This window comes from Pongo pygmaeus, chromosome 12 (genome assembly GCF_028885625.2).
Source record: "Pongo pygmaeus isolate AG05252 chromosome 12, NHGRI_mPonPyg2-v2.0_pri, whole genome shotgun sequence".
Taxonomy (NCBI): domain Eukaryota; kingdom Metazoa; phylum Chordata; class Mammalia; order Primates; family Hominidae; genus Pongo; species Pongo pygmaeus.
Window position 1 is genome coordinate 102,577,147 of NC_072385.2, and position 19,152 is coordinate 102,596,298.

The 19,152-nt window shown below is 38.7% G+C and overlaps 1 protein-coding gene across 2 annotated transcripts in view; it reads left to right on the plus strand.

Annotated features, from left to right (window-relative positions):
• Positions 1–19,152, plus strand: part of XDH (xanthine dehydrogenase) — an 85,294-nt gene that overhangs the window by 49,618 nt on the left and 16,524 nt on the right. For both annotated transcript variants that reach the window (XM_054476517.2, XM_054476519.2), the window contains exon 24: positions 808–894. In XM_054476517.2, coding sequence (XP_054332492.1) covers positions 808–894 — 87 coding nt within the window. The remainder of the gene's footprint in view (positions 1–807; positions 895–19,152) is intronic.

Here is a 19,152-nt window from a genome sequence, read left to right on the forward strand (position 1 = left end):
AAGATGTTAGGATGGGTATGTACTTTTCCAGACCATGGTTGGACACTGTCCACACTTCTTTCTGGGACAGTCCCTTTTCTGGGTTTCTGTGGATGACCAATGTACCCTTTCCCTGTAAACATCAGTGAAGCCTTATGGTGCTCCGCCTAGCTCTAGAAAGCTGGGAGCCCTCTCTCCATGAATTGGCCTTGAACATGACCTTTGACCTATTGTGAGTTTGTTTCATGATTTAACTCCCAGCAAGGGATTATATTTCTCTTAGCCCCAAATTCTTGTGGGCCTAAAGAGAGTTCCTTGATCTTTTGGGGTCCCAGTTTCCATGTGTGTAAAACAGCCTGTAAAGAGTATTTTAACAGTGTACTTAAGGTCAAGGATTTGCATGCTCCTGTGAAATGCAACTTTTTTTGTCTTCTGACCAAAATCTGTGAGGAGACAGTCCGGTATCTTTCCTAGTTTCTCTTCCCTGCGCTTCCCTCCCTGCCCTATCGTGACCAACCTTCTCTTTCCAACCTCCTTACTCCCCTCCTAGACCAGAAGCCAGGTGCCGGTAGCAGGAAGAAGGGGTGTGGGGACAAGGGCTTCCAGGGGTGGGGAGCCAAGTGTGTGCCACTGGGGAGAGGTCAGTTCCTCTCTTCTTCATTTGTTACTTTCTGGTGACTTCTGAAGGTCACCTTTTTTTTCATGGGATGATGTGGTGTTCTGTTTATTTCCTCCAGGTGGCATAAGTGGGAGGGAGGATCTGAGAGAGACAGAGAGGTGGGGGAAACGCGGCTTATGATAAATCACTCTCCTTTCTTCTTTTATCAGGTTGGCTTCATGAAGACTGGGACGGTTGTGGCTCTTGAGGTGGATCACTTCAGCAATGTGGGGAACACCCAGGATCTCTCTCAGAGTGTGAGTAGGACCTGCAGCCGCCCCTGCACCCAGAGATGACTTCGAGGTCAGCCTGTTCCCACACAGGCACAGGCCTCCCCAGTCCCTGCTTGCTACTGTTGCAGTAGTCTCCTAATGGGAGACATTCAAGTTTCCCATCCTCAATTAATCTCTATAGCACAATGATGATCATATTATTTCTCTGGTTAAAAACCCATCCTTCCTGTTCAAGATAATTTGCCAAGCTAGCAAAGTTAGTTACAATGTTTTATGTATAGTGTGCTGGCACTGTGTGTGTGTATATATGCATGGAATAGTAATATATATATATGTACACTAACATATAAACTAATACTAATATATATTACTATATATAACATGCATGGAAAAGTGTCTGAAGGAACATATACCAAACTGTTAGTAGTGATGATCAAATTATTAACAATGATTGGAATGGTATTGAGAGGGGTACACACTGTCATTTTCTGTGTTACACATTTCTGTGATGTTTTAATTTTAAATAAGTCGAATTGCTTTTTAAAAAATGGCTTCATTGAAGTATAATTTACATACCATAAAGTTAATCCATTTGAAGTATATAATTTAATGGTTGTTAGTAAATTTCAAGAGTTGTTAGACCACTGTCACAATCCAGTGTTTGAACTCCCATCACCCCAGAATGATCTCTTGCATCATTTGTAGTCATTCCTATTACCATTCCATAGGCCCAGGTCATCATTAATCTACTTTCCATCTTGTAGTCAAGTAATTTTATAGAACCATACACCATGTAGTTTTTCCTGTTTGGTGTCTTTCTCTCAGAATAATGTTTTGTAGGTTCATCTATGTTTTTATTATTATTCTTTCTTTTGAGACAGAGTCTCGCTCTGTCACCAGGCTGGAGTGCAGTGGCACGATCTTGGATCTTGGCTCACTGCAACCTCTGCCTCCAGGTTCAAGCGATTCTCCTGCCTCAGCCTCCCAAGTAGCTGGGATTACAGGCACGCACCCCTATGCCTGGCTAATTTTTGTATTTTTAGTAGAGACAGGGTTTCACCATGTTGACCAGGCTGGTCTCAAACTCCTGACTTCAAGTGATCAGCCCTCCTCAGCCTCCCAAAGTGCTGGGATTACAGGCATGAACCACCGCATCTGGCCCATCTATATTATAGCATGTATCACTATGTCACTCCTGTTCACTGATGAATAATATTCCATCATAGGGATATACCATATGTTGTTTCCCATTCACCACTTGATGGACATTTGTGTTGTTTCCAGTTTTTTGCTTTTATGCATAATACTGCTCTGAACACTCTCATACTAGTCTTATGTAGACATGTATTTTTATTCCTCTTGAGTAAATTCCCAGGAATAGAATTGCTGAACCTGTGGTGAGCTTAATATTTTTAGAAATGATCGCATTTTCATGGGCGGAGGCAGCCCGGCAGGCACTGGGAGAGCTGGGCTTTATTATTACTAATATTCTACAATTTTTTAAATAAAAGGAACTTTATAATGAAACAGTTTGGAATACTGGCTCAAGAACCTATGTCAAGATGAGCTGAATTTTAGTAAATTATTTTAGGAATTACGAAGAGCTAATTGAATTAGGCTTGTGACAATGAGAGGAATTTACATGACAGGTAAAACTTACTCATATTAAAAATGTTTAGATATTTGCTTCTATAGATGTCACTTTAATAAAATACCAATTTAGTTTTACTTGTGGCTTATCTAGTTAGTAAGAACTTTAACAGGCTTTATTGGGACAAGCTTACTGCTCTTGTAGGAGCTCCTCTCACAAGTAGTTGTAATGCCATCGTATGATACTCAGGATCAGTAGCTTGAGATGTTATTGTTTTTCTCTTCATCTATGACTTGCAGAGAGCCTCCTCTTTTTGGATCCAGACATCTTTTCTGACTCCTGGTTCCACTAGCACACCTGCTCCCCTATGATCCCAAATCATAGTCAATGGTGCCTCGAACATAGCACCTTCAGTTAAAGGCTGCCTAGTGCTCTGAGGAAAGCTTGCTGATTATCTTCCTGCTCTACTCACCCCAAAAGGCAGAAAAGCAACATAGTCAGTCCTGTGCTCATTTGTAATTGTAAAGATCAGTTATATATGTATATATTTGTAATGACAGCAAGTATATACTCATTATAGGATAAATTTAAGAAGTTTAAAATATCCAAAAGTAGAATTTCTATATCTAGTCTTTTGTCTCTTTCATGAATATTTGCAAGCAATTACCATTAAATTCACACATGAAAGATTAATCTGAAAGATCAGAGAGACCATATTATTCCTGACCATGATAGAACTGCTTCTGCGGTCTGGGACAAGTAACAAAGCATCTGCTTGAGTTTTGTTTGTAAAATACACTATTAATATTTGACCTACCTCAAAACATATTGAGGATCTGTGAAATGCTAAGTGCCCAAAAAAAATTGCTGATTATCTTTTTATTGAAAGTAAATTTCCTCATTAAGCCAACCTGCCTTCTGTAAGTCACAGTGCTTAAATCTCAGGATTTTTCATTAGGAGAGACCTGTCATTAAGGATTTGTAGGTATAATTGCTTAGCCTCCATTATTGGTGCCTGTGATAGAGAGGTTTTAGATTTTTCTGTTTTTTGTTCTGCCTCAAAGCTCAGTTTATTGAAGACATTTGTAAGCTATTGGATCATCACTTGAATCAAGATTTTGACTAGTGAGCTTAATTGTCTCTTTCTTATGATTTCAAAGTTACAGTCTGAGAAATGGCTGATTTTAACCACTGTCTTTTCATAAATTAATGTTGGAATAAACTGACGCTGGAGAGAAATACTTCATGAAAACTGGCTAAAGTCTGAAATAAATTACCTGTTTTATGTCCAATAGCTACTACATTTGACAGAACAGTTTTGAGAAACATTTCATTCTTGAAGGCAACATCTGACATGGTTCTCAGCAAGTCGGAATAGTAAAGATTGTTGGGTTGTTATGATGAGTGGAAGGAGCGTGTTTGCAGCATACAAGTTATTCAACAATCCTGTGCTGTTGACCTAAAAATATGTCTTAACTCTTCATCAAGGCAAGCCTGGTGAAGCCTTTCCTTGTTACTACTTCACAGTTGGAATTAGTTGCTCTTTTTACTTGATGAAACAAAACTATACTTCTGAATATTTATGGATACTTTTTACTAAATCAGGCTTGTGTTCTTAATCCAAATCAGTAAATTTTATGGAAGCTGAAATGTAATACAGTAATCTCCCCTTATCTGCAAGAGGTACATTCCAAGACTCCCAGTGGATGCCTGAAACCTCAGATAGTACTGAACCCCTTGTTATACAGTCATCTCTCCTTATCTGCAGAAGATACATTCCAAGAACCTTAGTGGACACCTGAAACCTCAGATAGTACTGAACCCCTTGTTATACAGTCATCTCCCCTTATCGGCAGGAGGAGATACATTCCAAGAACCCTAATGGATGCCTGAAACCTCAGATTGTACTGAACCCTTTATAGACTATGATTTTCAATCTGACAACCAAGGGGGCTACTAAGCGACTAAGGGGCAGGTAGTACACAGTGTGGATAAGCAGGACAAAGGGATGATTCACATCCCGGGCAGGACAGAGCAGGAGATCATCAGATTTCATCACTCAGGACAGCTTGTGATTTATTTTATTTTATTTTATTTATTTTTTGTTTTGAGATGGAGTCTCACTCTGTCACCCAGGCTGGAGTGCAGTGGTGCAATCTTGGCTCACTGCAACCTCCGCCTCCTGGGTTCAAGCAATTCTCCTGCCTCAGCCTCCCAAGTAGCTGGGATTACAGGTGCCCCGCCCCACCACTCCAAGCTAATTTTTGTATTTTTAGTAGAGACGGGGTTTCACCAGGTTGGCCAGGCTGGTCTCAAACTTCTGACCTCAGGTGATCCACCTGCCTTATCCTCCCAAAGTGCTGGGATTATAGGCATGAGCCACCATGCCCGGCCGACTTGTGATTTAAAACATGAATTGTTTATTTCTGGAATTTTCCACATAATATGTTTGGACCAAGGCTTCCTTGGTTAACAAACTACGGAAAGTGAAATTGCAGATAAAGGGGGTTACTGCTCCTGTGCTCTAAAACTGGTGTTTGGGTGATCAGGAGCAGGTAGCCAATGGGAAGAGCACATCTGAGTGATAACTAAAGGAGTTTCTCTGGTGGCCTTTTCACATTCTCCAATGCTCAAGCATATTTTCCACTTACCATTTTCTCTTTCACCTCATTTTGCCTCACCATCCCCCATCCGTGCTTATTTCTTAAGCCCATTGATGGCACTCATTAAATTGTGTTTAGGGCTAATGAATCATTGTTCCTTAATATCCTTTTCAATACGCCACAATTTAGAACACATTTAAAATTTTCTAAAACAATATCCTAATCTGAATATTGATTAATTTGACCCACATTCCCAACTCTAACTCAGGGCAAACTGCCAGTCTTCCCCAATATCTCCTCTCAATTCCCCACCACACCTTATAAAATTGGAATCAAAGAAATCGCATTCTGTCATTGTTAATCTAAGAATAAAAACACTGATTTTAATACTGCTTTACTAGTTTCAGCCTTCTAAGTACGTAGGCCTCTAGGTATTCTGCAGATCACTGGTGGTCTTGATAGCCATTAATATATGTTTGTATTATGTTATTTTTCAACTAAATCACAGTTGGAAAAAAAATCTTTGATATTATGCCCTTGGATCTGTTACTGCATCACTAGCACTTGTGATGCAATAGGACACTTCGCCTGTACTAAAAGGGCCAAGAGTAAATGCCTTGTTTTTTTTTTTTGGTTTTTGTTTTGTTTTGTTAAACATGTCTGTAGAGTTGGCAGTTAATGCTGAATTTGTCAAATAGCCCTTCCAAAATTATTCTTGTATTTAAAGAATAAATGGATCTACCTAATTTCTATTGATTTTTTTAAAAAAAGAAATGATCAAATTATATTCCAGAGTGACTACACCATTTTATATTCCAATCAACAATCTTTAGGGGTTCCACATCCTCAGTAACACTTGGTATTGTCTGTCTTTACCCACTAGAATTAGTGGGTGTGAAGTGATAGCTCATTGTGATTTCAGTTTGTGTTTCTTATATCCTGTGACCTTGCAGAACTCATTTATTAGTTCTAGGATTTCTTCTGTAGATTCGTTGGAATTTTCTCTGCAGACAATTATTATCATCTGCAAATAGGGATGGTTTTTTTCTTCCTTTCCAATCTGCATGTTTTCATCTCCTTTTCTTTACATACTGTGATGGCTAGCCAGAGCTTGCAGAACTATAGGTCATATATCCTTCCCTTGTTTTTATTCTTAAGGGGAAGGCATCCAGTCTTTCACCATTAAATATGTTATTGGTAGGGTTTTGTTTGTTTGTTTGTTTGTTTTTTGTAGATACTCATGATCAGATTAAGGAAGTTTTCTTCCATTAGTGTTTTCTGAGCATCTTTATAATGAATGGGTGTTGAATTTTGTCAAATGCTTTTTCTGCATTGACTGATATGATCATGTGATTTTTTCTTCTTTAGCTTGTTAATATCGTGGATTGTATTCATTGACTTTTTTAAAAACTGAACCAACCACTGTCCTTGGAATAAATCAAGCTTGGTCATGGTATAATTAATATATTGCCAAATTTTATTTGCTAAAATTTGTTAAGGATTTTTGGATCCATATTCATGAGAAATATTGCTCTGTAGTTTTTTCTTTTAAAATTATACCATCTTGGTCAGGGCTTGGTGTCAGGATAACACTAGCTTCATAAAATGAGTTAGAATTCCTCTTCTAATTCTAGAACAGATTGTGTAGAATTGGTGTTAATTCTTCTTTAAATGTTTGGCAAAATTTTCCAGTGAAATCGTTTGGACCTGGAGACTTCTTTTCTGATAGCCTTAAAACTATTGATTAAATTGCACTGTGGTCTGAGAGACAGTTTGTTATAATTTCTGTTCTTTTACATTTGCTGAGGAGTGCTTTACTTCCAACTATGTGGTCAGTTTTGGAATAAGTGTGATGTGGTGCTGAGAAGAATGTATATTCTGTTGCTTTGGGGTGGAGAGTTCTGTAGATGTCTATCAGGTCCGCTTGGTGCAGAGCTGAGTTCAATTCCTGGATATCCTTGTTAACTTTCTGTCTCGTTGATCTGTCCTAGAACTTAAAGTATAATACTAAAAAAAAAAGAAAAAAAAAACTATTGATTAAATTTCTTTAATAGTTCTAGGACTATTCAAATTATCTATCTCATACTGAAGTGTTAGTTTTGCATTTTGAGACATTTCATTCAAAAATGTTTTGTTTTTAATTATTATGGGTACATAGCAGTTATATATAATATATATTTATAGGATACATATGATGTTTTGATACAGGTATACAGTGTATCAGGAAAAACAAATCAGGGTAAAGTAAGTATCCATCACCTCAAGAATTTATCACTTTTCTGTGTTAGGGAACATTTCAATTCTACTCTTATTTATTTTTAAATATACAATAAATTATTATATATTTAAAAATATTATAGTCACCATATTGTGCTACTGTATACTAGATATTACTCATTGTAACTATATTTTTATATGCATTAACCATCCCCACTTTATCCCCTGTCCCCCTACCCTCCCCAGCCTCTGGTAAACATCATTCTACTCTTTATCTCCATGAATTCAATTTAATTTTGTCTAAGTTATTAAAAAATTTATGTGTGTAGAATCATTCATAGTGTGTTCTTATTTCTCTTTTGATGTCTTCAGGGTCTGTAGTGATAGCCCCTATTTCAATCCTGATATGGGTAATTTGTGGCTTCACTTTGTTTTTCTGTCTTGCAAGAGGTTTGTCAATTTTATTGCTCTTTTTAAAGACCCAGGTTTTTGTTTCATTGATTTTCTCTATTGTGTTTGTTTTCAATTTCACTGATTTCTGCTCTTATCCTTATTATTTCCTTCACTCTGTTTGCTTTGGATTTATTTTGCTTCTCTTTTTGTAGGTTCTTGAGTTGAAAGCTTAAATTAACTATCTGAGAATGTTTTCCTTTTTTTTAAGGTATTCAATTTAGTGCTATAAAGTTTCCCCTCAGCACTACTTTAGACAGGTCCCATAAGTTTTGGTATGTTGTATTTTGTTTTTTTCTTGTATTTTTGGTCTGCTTGTTTATTTCCCTGACACTTTCTCTTTGATCCCTAATTATTTAGAAGCATGCTGTTTGGTTTTCAAGTGTTTATAGATATTCCTGTTATTTTTGTATCCTGAGGCTTTCTATTGATTTCTAGTTTCATTCCATTATAGTTGAAGAACACATTCTATAGGATTTCAGTTCTTTGAAGTACGTTGAGGTTCATATCATGGCCCAGGACATGGTCTGTTTTGATACAAGTTCCACGGGCACCTAAACAGAATGTGTATTTTGCTGTTGATGGGCTGTGTATTAGTTTTCTGTGGCCGTTATAATAAATCACCACAAATTGGGTGGCTTAAAATAATCAACATTTATTTTCTCACAGTTCTGAGGCCAGAAGTCTGAAATCAAGGTGTTGGCAGGACTGCACATCCTCTGGAAGCTCTAGGGAAGGATCCATTCCTGACCTTTTATAGTTTCTGGTGGCTGGTGGCACTCCTTGACTTGTGGTTGCGTCACTCCAATCTCTGTCTTTGTCTTCCCATCACCTTCTCCTGTGTGTCTCTTCTTGTCTACCTATACATACTTCTCTCTTACAGAGACATGTGATTGCATTTAGGGTCCACTCCAATAGTTCAGGATAAGCTACTTCTCTCTAGATCCTTAACTTTATCACATATTTTGCCATATAAGGTAGTATTTACAGGTTCCATGATTAGAAAGTGAATATATCTTTGGGGAGGCATTTCTTTTTCCTACCACAGGTATAATGTGCTATAAATATCCTCTAGATCCTGATGGTGGTGTTGAGTTCTTCTATACCCGTCCTGATTTTCTGTCTATTTTTTGCTACCAATTTTGAGAGTGGAGCATTGAAATCTCCAACTGTAATTGTGGAGTTTTCTATTTCTCCTTTTAGTTCTACCAGTCTTTACTTCATATCTTTTTCAGCTCTGTTATTTGGGGCAGACACAATTAGTATTGCTGTCTTTTGGGAGAATTGACACTTTTATCATTGTATAATCTCCTTCTCTCTGTCTCTGGTAATTGTATTTGCTCTGAAGTCTATTTTATCTCATATTAATAAAGCCACTCTTGCTTTCTTTTGATTAATGTTTGCATGGTATATCTTTTTCCATTCTTTTACTTTCAACTTGCCTACATTATTATATTTGAAGTGATTTTCTTGAAGATAGTATGTAATTGGGTCATGTTTTTAAATCCATTCTGCTAATCTCTTTTAATTGTATTTATACTATTTATATGTATTATAATTATTGATGTTTTCAGGCATAAGTCTGCCACTTTATTTTTTGTTTTCTGTTTGTTCTATCAGCTTTTCATTTCTCTGTATTCTTTTGTGTGCCTTGCTGTGGGTGGGTTACTTGGACATTTTTTTTTAGAATTCCATTTTGATTAAAAGTGTCTCTTACATAGCTTTTTTAGTCATTGTTCAAGGTATTATGTTATACATACACAACTTATCACAGCCTACTGAAGTTCTCATTTTACTAGTTTTGGTGAAGTATAGAAAACTTACCTCCCTTTATGACTCTGCCCTTTCCAATTTATATTATTTTTATTTTAAATATTTTCTTTACATTCATTTAGAACCACATCAAGACAGTGTTTTAATTTTTGTTTCAACTATCAGATAATTTTAAAAACTGAGAAGAAAAGCTTACTGCTTGTACCTATGATTTTGCTTATAGTGTTTTTCCTTCCTTCTAATTTTCCAAGCTTCCTTCTTTTATCCCTTTCTTTCTGTTTAGAACTTCCTTTAGTCATTATTTTATTGTGGGTCTGCTGGGGACACATTTTCTTAGTTTTCCATCTGAGAATGTCTGATTTTTTTCCTTGTTCCTGAAGGATCACTTTACTGGGCATTAAACCTTGAGTTAACAGTTCATTTCTTTCAGCACCTGAAAAACTGCCACTTCGTTCTGGTCTCTATGGCTTCTTTTTTTTATTATTTTATTATTATTATACTTTAGGTTTTAGGATACATGTGCACAATGTGCAGGTTAGTTACATATGTATACATGTGCCATGCTGGTGTGCTGCACCCATTAACTCGTCATTTAGCATTAGGTATATCTCCTAAAGCTATCCCTCCCCCCTCCCCCCACCCCACTTCAGTCCCCAGAGTGTGATGTTCCCCTTCCTGTGTCCATGTGTTCTCATTGTTCAATTCCCACCTATGAGTGAGAATATGCAGTGTTTGGTTTTTTGTTCTTGCGATAGTTTACTGAGAATGACGATTTCCAATTTCATCCATGTCCCTACAAAGGACATGAACTCATCATTTTTTATGGCTGCATAGTATTCCATGGTGTATATGTGCCACATTTTCTTAATCCAGTCTATCATTGTTGGACATTTGGATTGGTTCCAAGTCTTTGCTATTGTGAATAGTGCCGCAATAAACATACGTGTGCATGTGTCTTTATAGCAGCATAATTTATAGTCCTTTGGGTATATGCCCAGTAATGGGATGGCTGGGTCAAATGGTATTTCTAGTTCTAGATCCCTGAGGAATCGCCACACTGACTTCCACAAGGGTTGAACTAGTTTACAGTCCCACCAACAGTGTAAAAGTGTTCCTATTTCTCCACATCCTCTCCAGCACCTGTTGTTTCCTGACTTTTTAATGATTGCCATTCTAACTGGTGTGAGATGGTATCTCATTGTGGTTTTGATTTGCATTTCTCTGATGGCCAGTGATGGTGAGCATTTTTTCATGTGTTTTTTGGCTGCACAAATGTCTTCTTTTGAGAAGTGTCTGTTCATGTCCTTCGCCTACTTTTTGATGGGGTTGTTTGTTTTTTTCTTGTAAATTTGTTTGTGTTCATTGTAGATTCTGGATATTAGCCCTTTGTCAGATGAGTAGGTTGAGAAAATTTTCTCCCATTTTGTAGGTTGCCTGTTCACTCTGATGGTAGTTTCTTTTGCTGTGCAGAAGCTCTTTAGTTGAATTAGATCCCATTTGTCAATTTTGGCTTTTGTTGCCATTGCTTTTGGAGTTTTAGACATGAAGTCCTTGCCCATGCCTATGTCCTGAATGGTAATGCCTAGGTTTTCTTCTAGGGTTTTGATGGTTTTAGGTCTAACGTTTAAGTCTTTAATCCATCTTGAATTAATTTTTGTATAAGGTGCAAGGAAGGGATCCAGTTTCAGCTTTTTCCATATGGCTAGCCAGTTTTCCCAGCACCATTTATTAAATAGGGAATCCTTTCCCCATTGCTTGTTTTTCTCAGGTTTGTCAAAGATCAGATAGTTGTAGATATGCGGCATTATTTCTGAGGGCTCTGTTCTGTTCCATTGATCTATATCTCTGTTTTGGTACCAGTACCATGCTGTTTTGGTTACTGTAGCCTTGTAGTATAGTTTGAAGTCAGGTAGCATGATGCCTCCAGCTTTGTTCTTTTGGCTTAGGATTGACTTGGCGATGCGGGCTCTTTTTTGGTTCCATATGAACTTTAAAGTAGTTTTTTCCAATTCTGTGAAGAAAGTCATTGGTAGCTTGATGGGGATGGCATTGAATCTGTAAATTACCTTGGGCAGTATGGCCATTTCATGATATTGATTCTTCCTACCCATGAGCATGGAATGTTCTTCCATTTGTTTGTATCCTCTTTTATTTCATTGAGCACTGGTTTGTAGTTCTCCTTGAAGAGGTCTTTCACATCCCTTGTAAGTTGGATTCTTAGGTATTTTATTCTCTTGGAAGCAATTGTGAATGGGAGTTCACTCATGACTTGGCTCTCTGTTTGTCTGTTATTGGTGTATAAGAATGCTTGTGATTTTTGTACATTGATTTTGTATCCTGAGACTTTGCTGAAGTTGCTTATCAGCTTAAGGAGATTTTGGGCTGGGACAATGGGGTTTTCTAGATATACAATCATGTCATCTGCAAACAGGGACAATTTGACTTCCTCTTTTCCTAATTGAATACCCTTTATTTCCTTCTCCTGCCTAATTGCCCTAGCCAGAACTTCCAACACTATGTTGAATAGGAGTGGTGAGAGAGGGCATCCCTGTCTTGTGCCAGTTTTCAAAGGGAATGCTTCCAGTTTTTGCCCATTCAGTATGATATTGGCTGTGGGTTTGTCATAAATAGCTCTTATTATTTTGAGATATGTCCCATCAATACCTAATTTATTGAGAGTTTTTAGCATGAAGGGTTGTTGAATTTTGTCAAAGGCCTTTTCTGCATCTCTTGAGATAATCATGTGGTTTTTGTCTTTGGTTCTGTTTATATGCTGGATTACATTTATTGATTTGCATATATTGAACCAGCCTTGCATCCCAGGGATGAAGCCCACTTGATCCCTGGATAAGCTTTTTGATGTGCTGCTGGATTCAGTTTGCCAGTATTTTATTGAGGATTTTTGCATCAATGTTCATCAAGGATATTGGTCTAAAATTCTCTTTTTTGGTTGTGTCTCTGCCAGGCTTTGGTATCAGGATGATGCTGGTCTCATAAAATGAGTTAGAGAGGATTCCCTCTTTTTCTATTGATTGGAATAGTTTCAGAAGGACTGGTAGCAGTTCCTCCTTGCACCTCTGGTAGAATTCGGCTGTGAATCCGTCTGGTCCTGGACTCTTTTTGGTTGGTAAACTATTGATTATTGCCACAATTTCAGAGCCTATTATTGATCTATTCAGAGAGTCAACTTCTTCCTGGTTTAGTCTTGGGAGGGTGTATGTGTTGAGGAATTTATCCATTTCTTCTAGATTTTCTAGTTTATTTGCATAGAGGTGTTTGTAGTATTCTCTGATGGTAGTTTGTATTTCTGTGGGATCGGTGGTGATATCCCCTTTATCATTTTTTATTGCATCTATTTGATTCTTCTCTTTTTTCCTCTTTATTAGTCTTGCTAGTGGTCTATCAATGTTGTTGATCCTTTCAAAAAACCAGCTCCTGGATTCATTACTTTTTTGAAGGGTTTTTGGGTCTCTGTTTCCTTCAGTTCTGCTCTGATTTTAGTTATTTCTTGCCTTCTGCTATCTTTTGAATGTGTTTGCTCTTGCTTTTCTAGTTCTTTTAATTGTGATGTTAGGGTGTCAATTTTGGATCTTTCCTGCTTTCTCTTGTGGGCATTTAGTGCTATAAATTTCCCTCTACACACTGCTTTAAATGTGTCCCAGAGATTCTGGTATGTTGTGTCTTTGTTCTCGTTGGTTTCAAAGAACATCTTTATTTCTGCCTTCATTTTGTTATGTACCCAGTAGTCATTCAGGAGCACGTTGTTCAGTTTCCATGTAGTTGAGTGGTTTTGAGTGAGTTTCTTAATCCTGAGTTCTAGTTTGATTGCACTGTGGTCTGAGAGACAGTTTGTTATAATTTCTGTTCTTTTACATTTACTGAGGAGAGCTTTACTTCCAACTATGTGTTCAATTTTGGAATAGGTGTGGTGTGGTGCTGAAAAGAATGTATATTGTGTTGATTTGGGGTGGAGAGTTCTGTAGATGTCTATTAGGTCCGCTTGGTGCAGAGCTGAGTTCAATTCCTGGGTATCCTTCTTAACTTTCTGTCTCGTCGATCTGTCTAATGTTGACAGTGGGGTGTTAAAGTCTCCCATTATTATTGTGTGGGAGTCTAAGTCTCTTTGTAGGTCTCTAAGGACTTGCTTTATGAATCTGGGTGCTCCTGTATTGGGTGCATATATATTTAGGATAGTTAGCTCTTCTTGTTGAATTGATCCCTTTACCATTATGTAATGGCCTTCTTTGTCTCTTTTGATCTTTGTTGGTTTAAAGTCTGTTTTATCAGAGACTAGGATTGCAACCCCTGTCTTTTTTTGTTTTCCATTTGCTTGGTAGATCTTCCTCCATCCTTTTATTTTGAGCCTATGTGTGTCTCTGCACGTGAGATGGGTTTCCTGAATACAGCACACTGATGGGTCTTGAGTCTTTATCCAATTTACCAGTCTGTGTCTTTTAATTGGAGCATTTAGTCCATTTACATTTAAAGTTAATATTGTTATGTGTGAATTTGATCCTGTCATTATGATGTTAGCTGGTTATTTTGCTCCTTAGTCGATGCAGTTTCTTCCTAGTCTCGATGGTCTTTACATTTTGGCATGATTTTGCAGCAGCTGGTACCGGTTGTGCCTTTCCATGTTTAGTGCTTCCTTCAGGAGCTCTTTTAGGGCAGGCCTGGTGGTGACAAAATCTCTCAGCATTTGCTTGTCTGTAAAGGATTTGATTTCTCCTTCACTTATGAAGCTTAGTTTGGCTGGATATGAAATTCTGTGTTGAAAATTGTTTTCTTTAAGAATGTTGAATATTGGCCCCCACTCTCTTCTGGCTTGTAGAGTTTCTGCCGAGACATCCGCTGTTAGTCTGATGGGCTTCCCTTTGTGGGTAACCCGACTTTTCTCTCTGGCTGCCCTTAACATTTTTTCCTTCATTTCAACTTTGGTGAATCTGATAATTATGTGTCTTGGAGTTGCTCTTCTCGAGGAATATCTTTGTGGCGTTCTCTGTATTTCCTGAATCTGAATGTTGGCCTGCCTTGCTAGATTGGGGAAGTTCTCCCGGATAATATCCTGCAGAATGTTTTCCAACTTGGTTCCATTCTCCCCGTCACTTTCAGGTACACCAATCAGACGCAGATTTGGTCTTTTCACATAGTCCCATATTTCTTGGAGGCTTTGTTCGTTTCTTTTTATTCTTTTTTCTCTAAACTTCCCTTCTCACTTCATTTCATTCATTTCATCTTCCATCACTGATACCCTTTCTTCCAGTTGATCGCATCGGCTCCTGAGGCTTCTGCATTCTTCACGTAGTTCTCGAGCCTTGGCTTTCAGCTCCATCAGCTCCTTTAAGCACTTGTCTATATTGGTTATTCTAGTTATACATTCGTCTAAATTTTTTTCAGAGTTTTCAACTTCTTTGCCTTTGGTTTGAATTTCCTCCTGTAGCTCGGAGTAGTTTGATTGTCTGAAGCCTTCTTCTCTCAACTCGTCAAAGTCATTCTCCATCCAGCTTTGTTCTGTTGCTGGTGAGGAACTGCGTTCCATTGGAGGAGGAGAGGCACTCTGCTTTTTAGATTTTCCAGTTTTTCTGCTCTGTTTTTTCCCCATCTTTGTGGTTTTATCTACTTTTGGTCTTTGATGATGGTGATGTACAGATGGGTTTTTGGTGTGGATGTCCTTTCTGTTTGTTAGTTTTCCTTCTAACAGATAGGACCCTCAGCTGCAGGTCTGTTGGAGTTTGCTAGAGGTCCATTCCAGACCCTGTTTGCCTGGGTATCAGCAGCGGTGTCTGCAGAACAGTGGATTTTTGTGAACCGCAAATGCTGCTGTCTGATCGTTCCTCTGGAAGTTTTGTCTCAGAGGAGTACCTGGCCGTGTGAGGTGTCAGTCTGCCCCTACTGGGGGGTGCCTTCCAGTTAGGCTGCTCAGGGGTCAGGGGTCAGGGACCCACTTGAGGAGGCAGTCTGCCCGTTCTCAGATCTCCAGCTGCATGCTGGGAGAACCACTGCTCTCTTCAAAGCTGTCAGACAGGGACATTTAAGTCTGCAGAGGTTACTGCAGTCTTTTTGTTTGTCTGTGCCCTGCCCTCAGAGGTGAAGCCTACAGAGGCAGGCAGGCCTCCTTGAGCTGTGGTGGGCTCCACCCAGTTCGAGCTTCCTGGCTGCTTTGTTTACCTAAGCAAACCTGGGCAATGGCGGGTGCCCATCCCCCAGCCTCGCTGCCGCCTTGCAGTTTGATCTCAGACTGCTGTGCTAGCAATCAGTGAGACTCCATGGTCGTAGGACCCTCCAGGCCAGGTGCGGGATATAATCTCCTGGTGTGCTGTTTCCTAAGCCTGTTGGAAAAGCACAGTATTCGGGTGGGAGTGACCCGATTTTCCAGGTGCCGTCTGTCACCCCTTTCCTTGACCAGGAAAGGGAACTCCCTGACCCCTTGCACTTCCCAAGTGAGGGAATGTCTCACCCTGCTTCAGCTCACGCATGGTGCGCTGCACCCACTGTCCTGCACCCACTGTCTGGCACTCCCTAGTGAGATGAACTCGGTACCTCAGATGGAAATGTAGAAATCACCCGTCTTCTGCGTCGCTTACGCTGGGAGCTGTAGACTGGAGTTGTTCCTATTCAGCCATCTTGGCTCCTGGCGTCTATGGCTTCTGATGAGAAATCCTTGGTCATTCTAATTAGGCTCCCCTTGTAGGTAAGTTGTCGTATTCTCTGGGTGCTTTCAAGATTTTTCCTTTGTCTTTAGTTTTCAGAAGTTTAATTATGATAGGACTTATCATGGATTTCTTCAGGCTTATCCTGTTTCAAGATCACTAAGCATCTTGAATCTGTAGGTTTACATATCTTGAAACCTTGGAAACTTTTCAGTTATTATTGCTTTGAGTACTTTTATGCTCTTCTCTTTTTCTCCTTTTTTTCCAGATCTCCAATGGCATGAGTGTTAGGTCTTTTGTTATAGTCCCAAAGGTCCTTGCAACTGTTATTATTTTTTTCATTCCATATTCTCAGTATAGTTCAGACTGGATAATATATCTTACTCTATTCTTCAGTTCACTGATTCTCTTCTATGTCCCCTCTCTTCTGCTGTTGAATCCACCCAATAAGCTATTTATTTTGGTTGTTGCCTTTTCAATTCTAAAAGGCCCATTAGGTTCTTCTTTGTACCTTCTATGTCTTTGCTGAGACTATCTGTTTATTTCCGGAAGCTTTTTATTTGTGTCAAGTGTGTTCACAATTGATCTTGGAGGCATTTTTTTTTTCAGGGCTGCATTGAAACTATTGTCAGATAATTTTAACATCTTTGTCACCTCAGTGATGGCATCTCTTGGTTATCTTTTATTATTCAGGAAGTTTGAGATCTTCCTATCACTTGGTGTGACTAGTGATTTTTCACTGAAACTTGGAGAAACCCGTCATTAATGTACAGATGATGGTGGTGATGATGATGGTGATGATGATGTTCTGAGAGCTTGGATCTTATTTAAGCCTTCTATTTTAATTGGCTCTTTCTGACCTTGCTCTAGCAGTGTGGATGCCACCTCATCACTGCTAGGTAGAGGTAGAAATCTTGATCTTCCACTTGGCCTTTGTTGGTACCCAGGGTAGGAACAACTCCTTCTTACTTCTGGGCAGAGGTGGGAGATCTACATTCCACATGTTGTCCATGGACATCATGGTGTGGGTGGCCTCTTTACAACTGGCTTGTGCTAAAAGCCTTGACTCTTCACTAGACTTTTTCTGACACCACCAGAAAGGAAGGGAAGAGTGGCGTGTCTTTGTTATGTGGGTGGGGAAGTCAATGTGTTCTCCAGTGACTCCACCATAAGGGGTAGGTACAGCCTTATGACTGGCCATCAGCAATGAAAGTCTCGACTCCCTACCTGGTCTCCTCTGGCACCATCCCAGCAGGAATGTTGGGGTATCTCATAACAGCCTCATGAATGTGAAAGTCTAGGCTCCTACTGAGCTTTTGCAGGTGTGAGTAGGAATGAGACTACATTTTTTTTTTCTGTGATGTTTGGCTGGGGTACTTATTGTCTAAAAGTGTTTAGTTTTGCTAGACTGCCCTTTTCCTGGTCTTTTGGCTAGAGATAAAAGGATTTGGAATATAGAGTGAGCTTTTTGGTCTCTGTCATCATTGGCATTTCTGGATTGCCAGCTCCTGCCCCAAGTTTGGGATATATAGATGAGGCAAAAAGAAACCCCTGGAACTCACCATCATGTCATTCCTTGGGTTGCAAAGTCCCTACTGGGACTGCCTTTTTTTTTCCTCCACTTTTCAGAGTATTCTTACATTGTTGTTATGGTTGATTTTAAATAAATATATAGAATTCCAGAGTTTTTGGTGGTACTTAATGGAAGTATGGAAGTGAAAGTCTCCATATATACTTCAATGTTGAGTTTCTCACAAGATAGAATCCTGAGTAATGCATCAGTAATTATCATGTGCTTTTATATTTAGTCTGAGCTGATGCTCCTCCAGTCACATTATAAATGACCAGGGTAAGACCAGAAGTGGGAGCTACGTACTCCTCATTATTGTGGTCACAGCTTTGGCAGATGAACTTGGAATATTGAGTTGTTTAGAAAAATAACTAGAGGGCTTGGATGAAATAAAGTCAATTGTGAGAATTAACAAATTTATTTTGGTGGTACCACTTTTTACAGTTTTTTAAATCTTAATTTTATAACCATAGTAGTTACGTATGTATAGATTCTTGTTTGGAAAAAAAAAAAAAAAAAAAAGAGGTGGCTGGGTGCGGTGGCTCATGCTTATAATCCCAGGACTTTGGGAGGCTGAGATAGACAGATCACTTGAGGTCAGGAGTTCAAGACCAGCCTGGCCAACATGGCAAAAGCCTGTCTCTTTAAAAAAAAAAAAAAAGGTTAAAGTTTTCAGGAAAAGCCGACATTCCCCTTGACCTTTTTGGATCCCACTCCTCTCTGCTAGGGGCTGCCTAATTGGCTCAGTTAGGAAACTTCACACTTCAGATCTAGGGTTAAAATTGTTCAAAAAAAGAACTAATTTCTTGTTCTCTTCACGTATAAAACATGCTTTTTGGTATGGGAAAAAATCACATTGAAAAACATGCAGTCTTTGTCCCTAGACATCTTACAAGATTTTCAATGCAATCCAGCAAATATTTATTAAGTGCCTAGGGTGGCTACATAAGGAAGGCTATGACATTGTTTCTGCCCTCAAGAAATTCACAATATGGCAGGGGAAGTAGATGATAAAAGAAACAGAAATACAAGTTGATAAAGTACTAGGGAAAGCAAAAGTAAAATTAATTGAGACTTAGAAAAATCATTTAGGATGAGTAAGACTGAAATTATCAAAGACACATAAAGCAACTTGTGGGAGAGAGAGAGTACCCATAGGGAAATAAACTAAAACCAAAATAAAACAAACAACAAAAAAAGAAAGCTGCCATTGATCTTTCCAGAGAGATGAGATATTACAACTTAAAGAAGGAACGGAATGTTACTAAAATGGAGCAAAGAATAAAAATGAGCTCTCATGAATTGACACTATGAAAGCAGAGGGGTTGAAAGAAACTTGACAAATCTCCCAAAAATGGAAAACAATGTGAAAAAATAGAGAAAATACAAAAAAAATTTGAGGATCAGTTCAAGAGGTCCAAATCATAG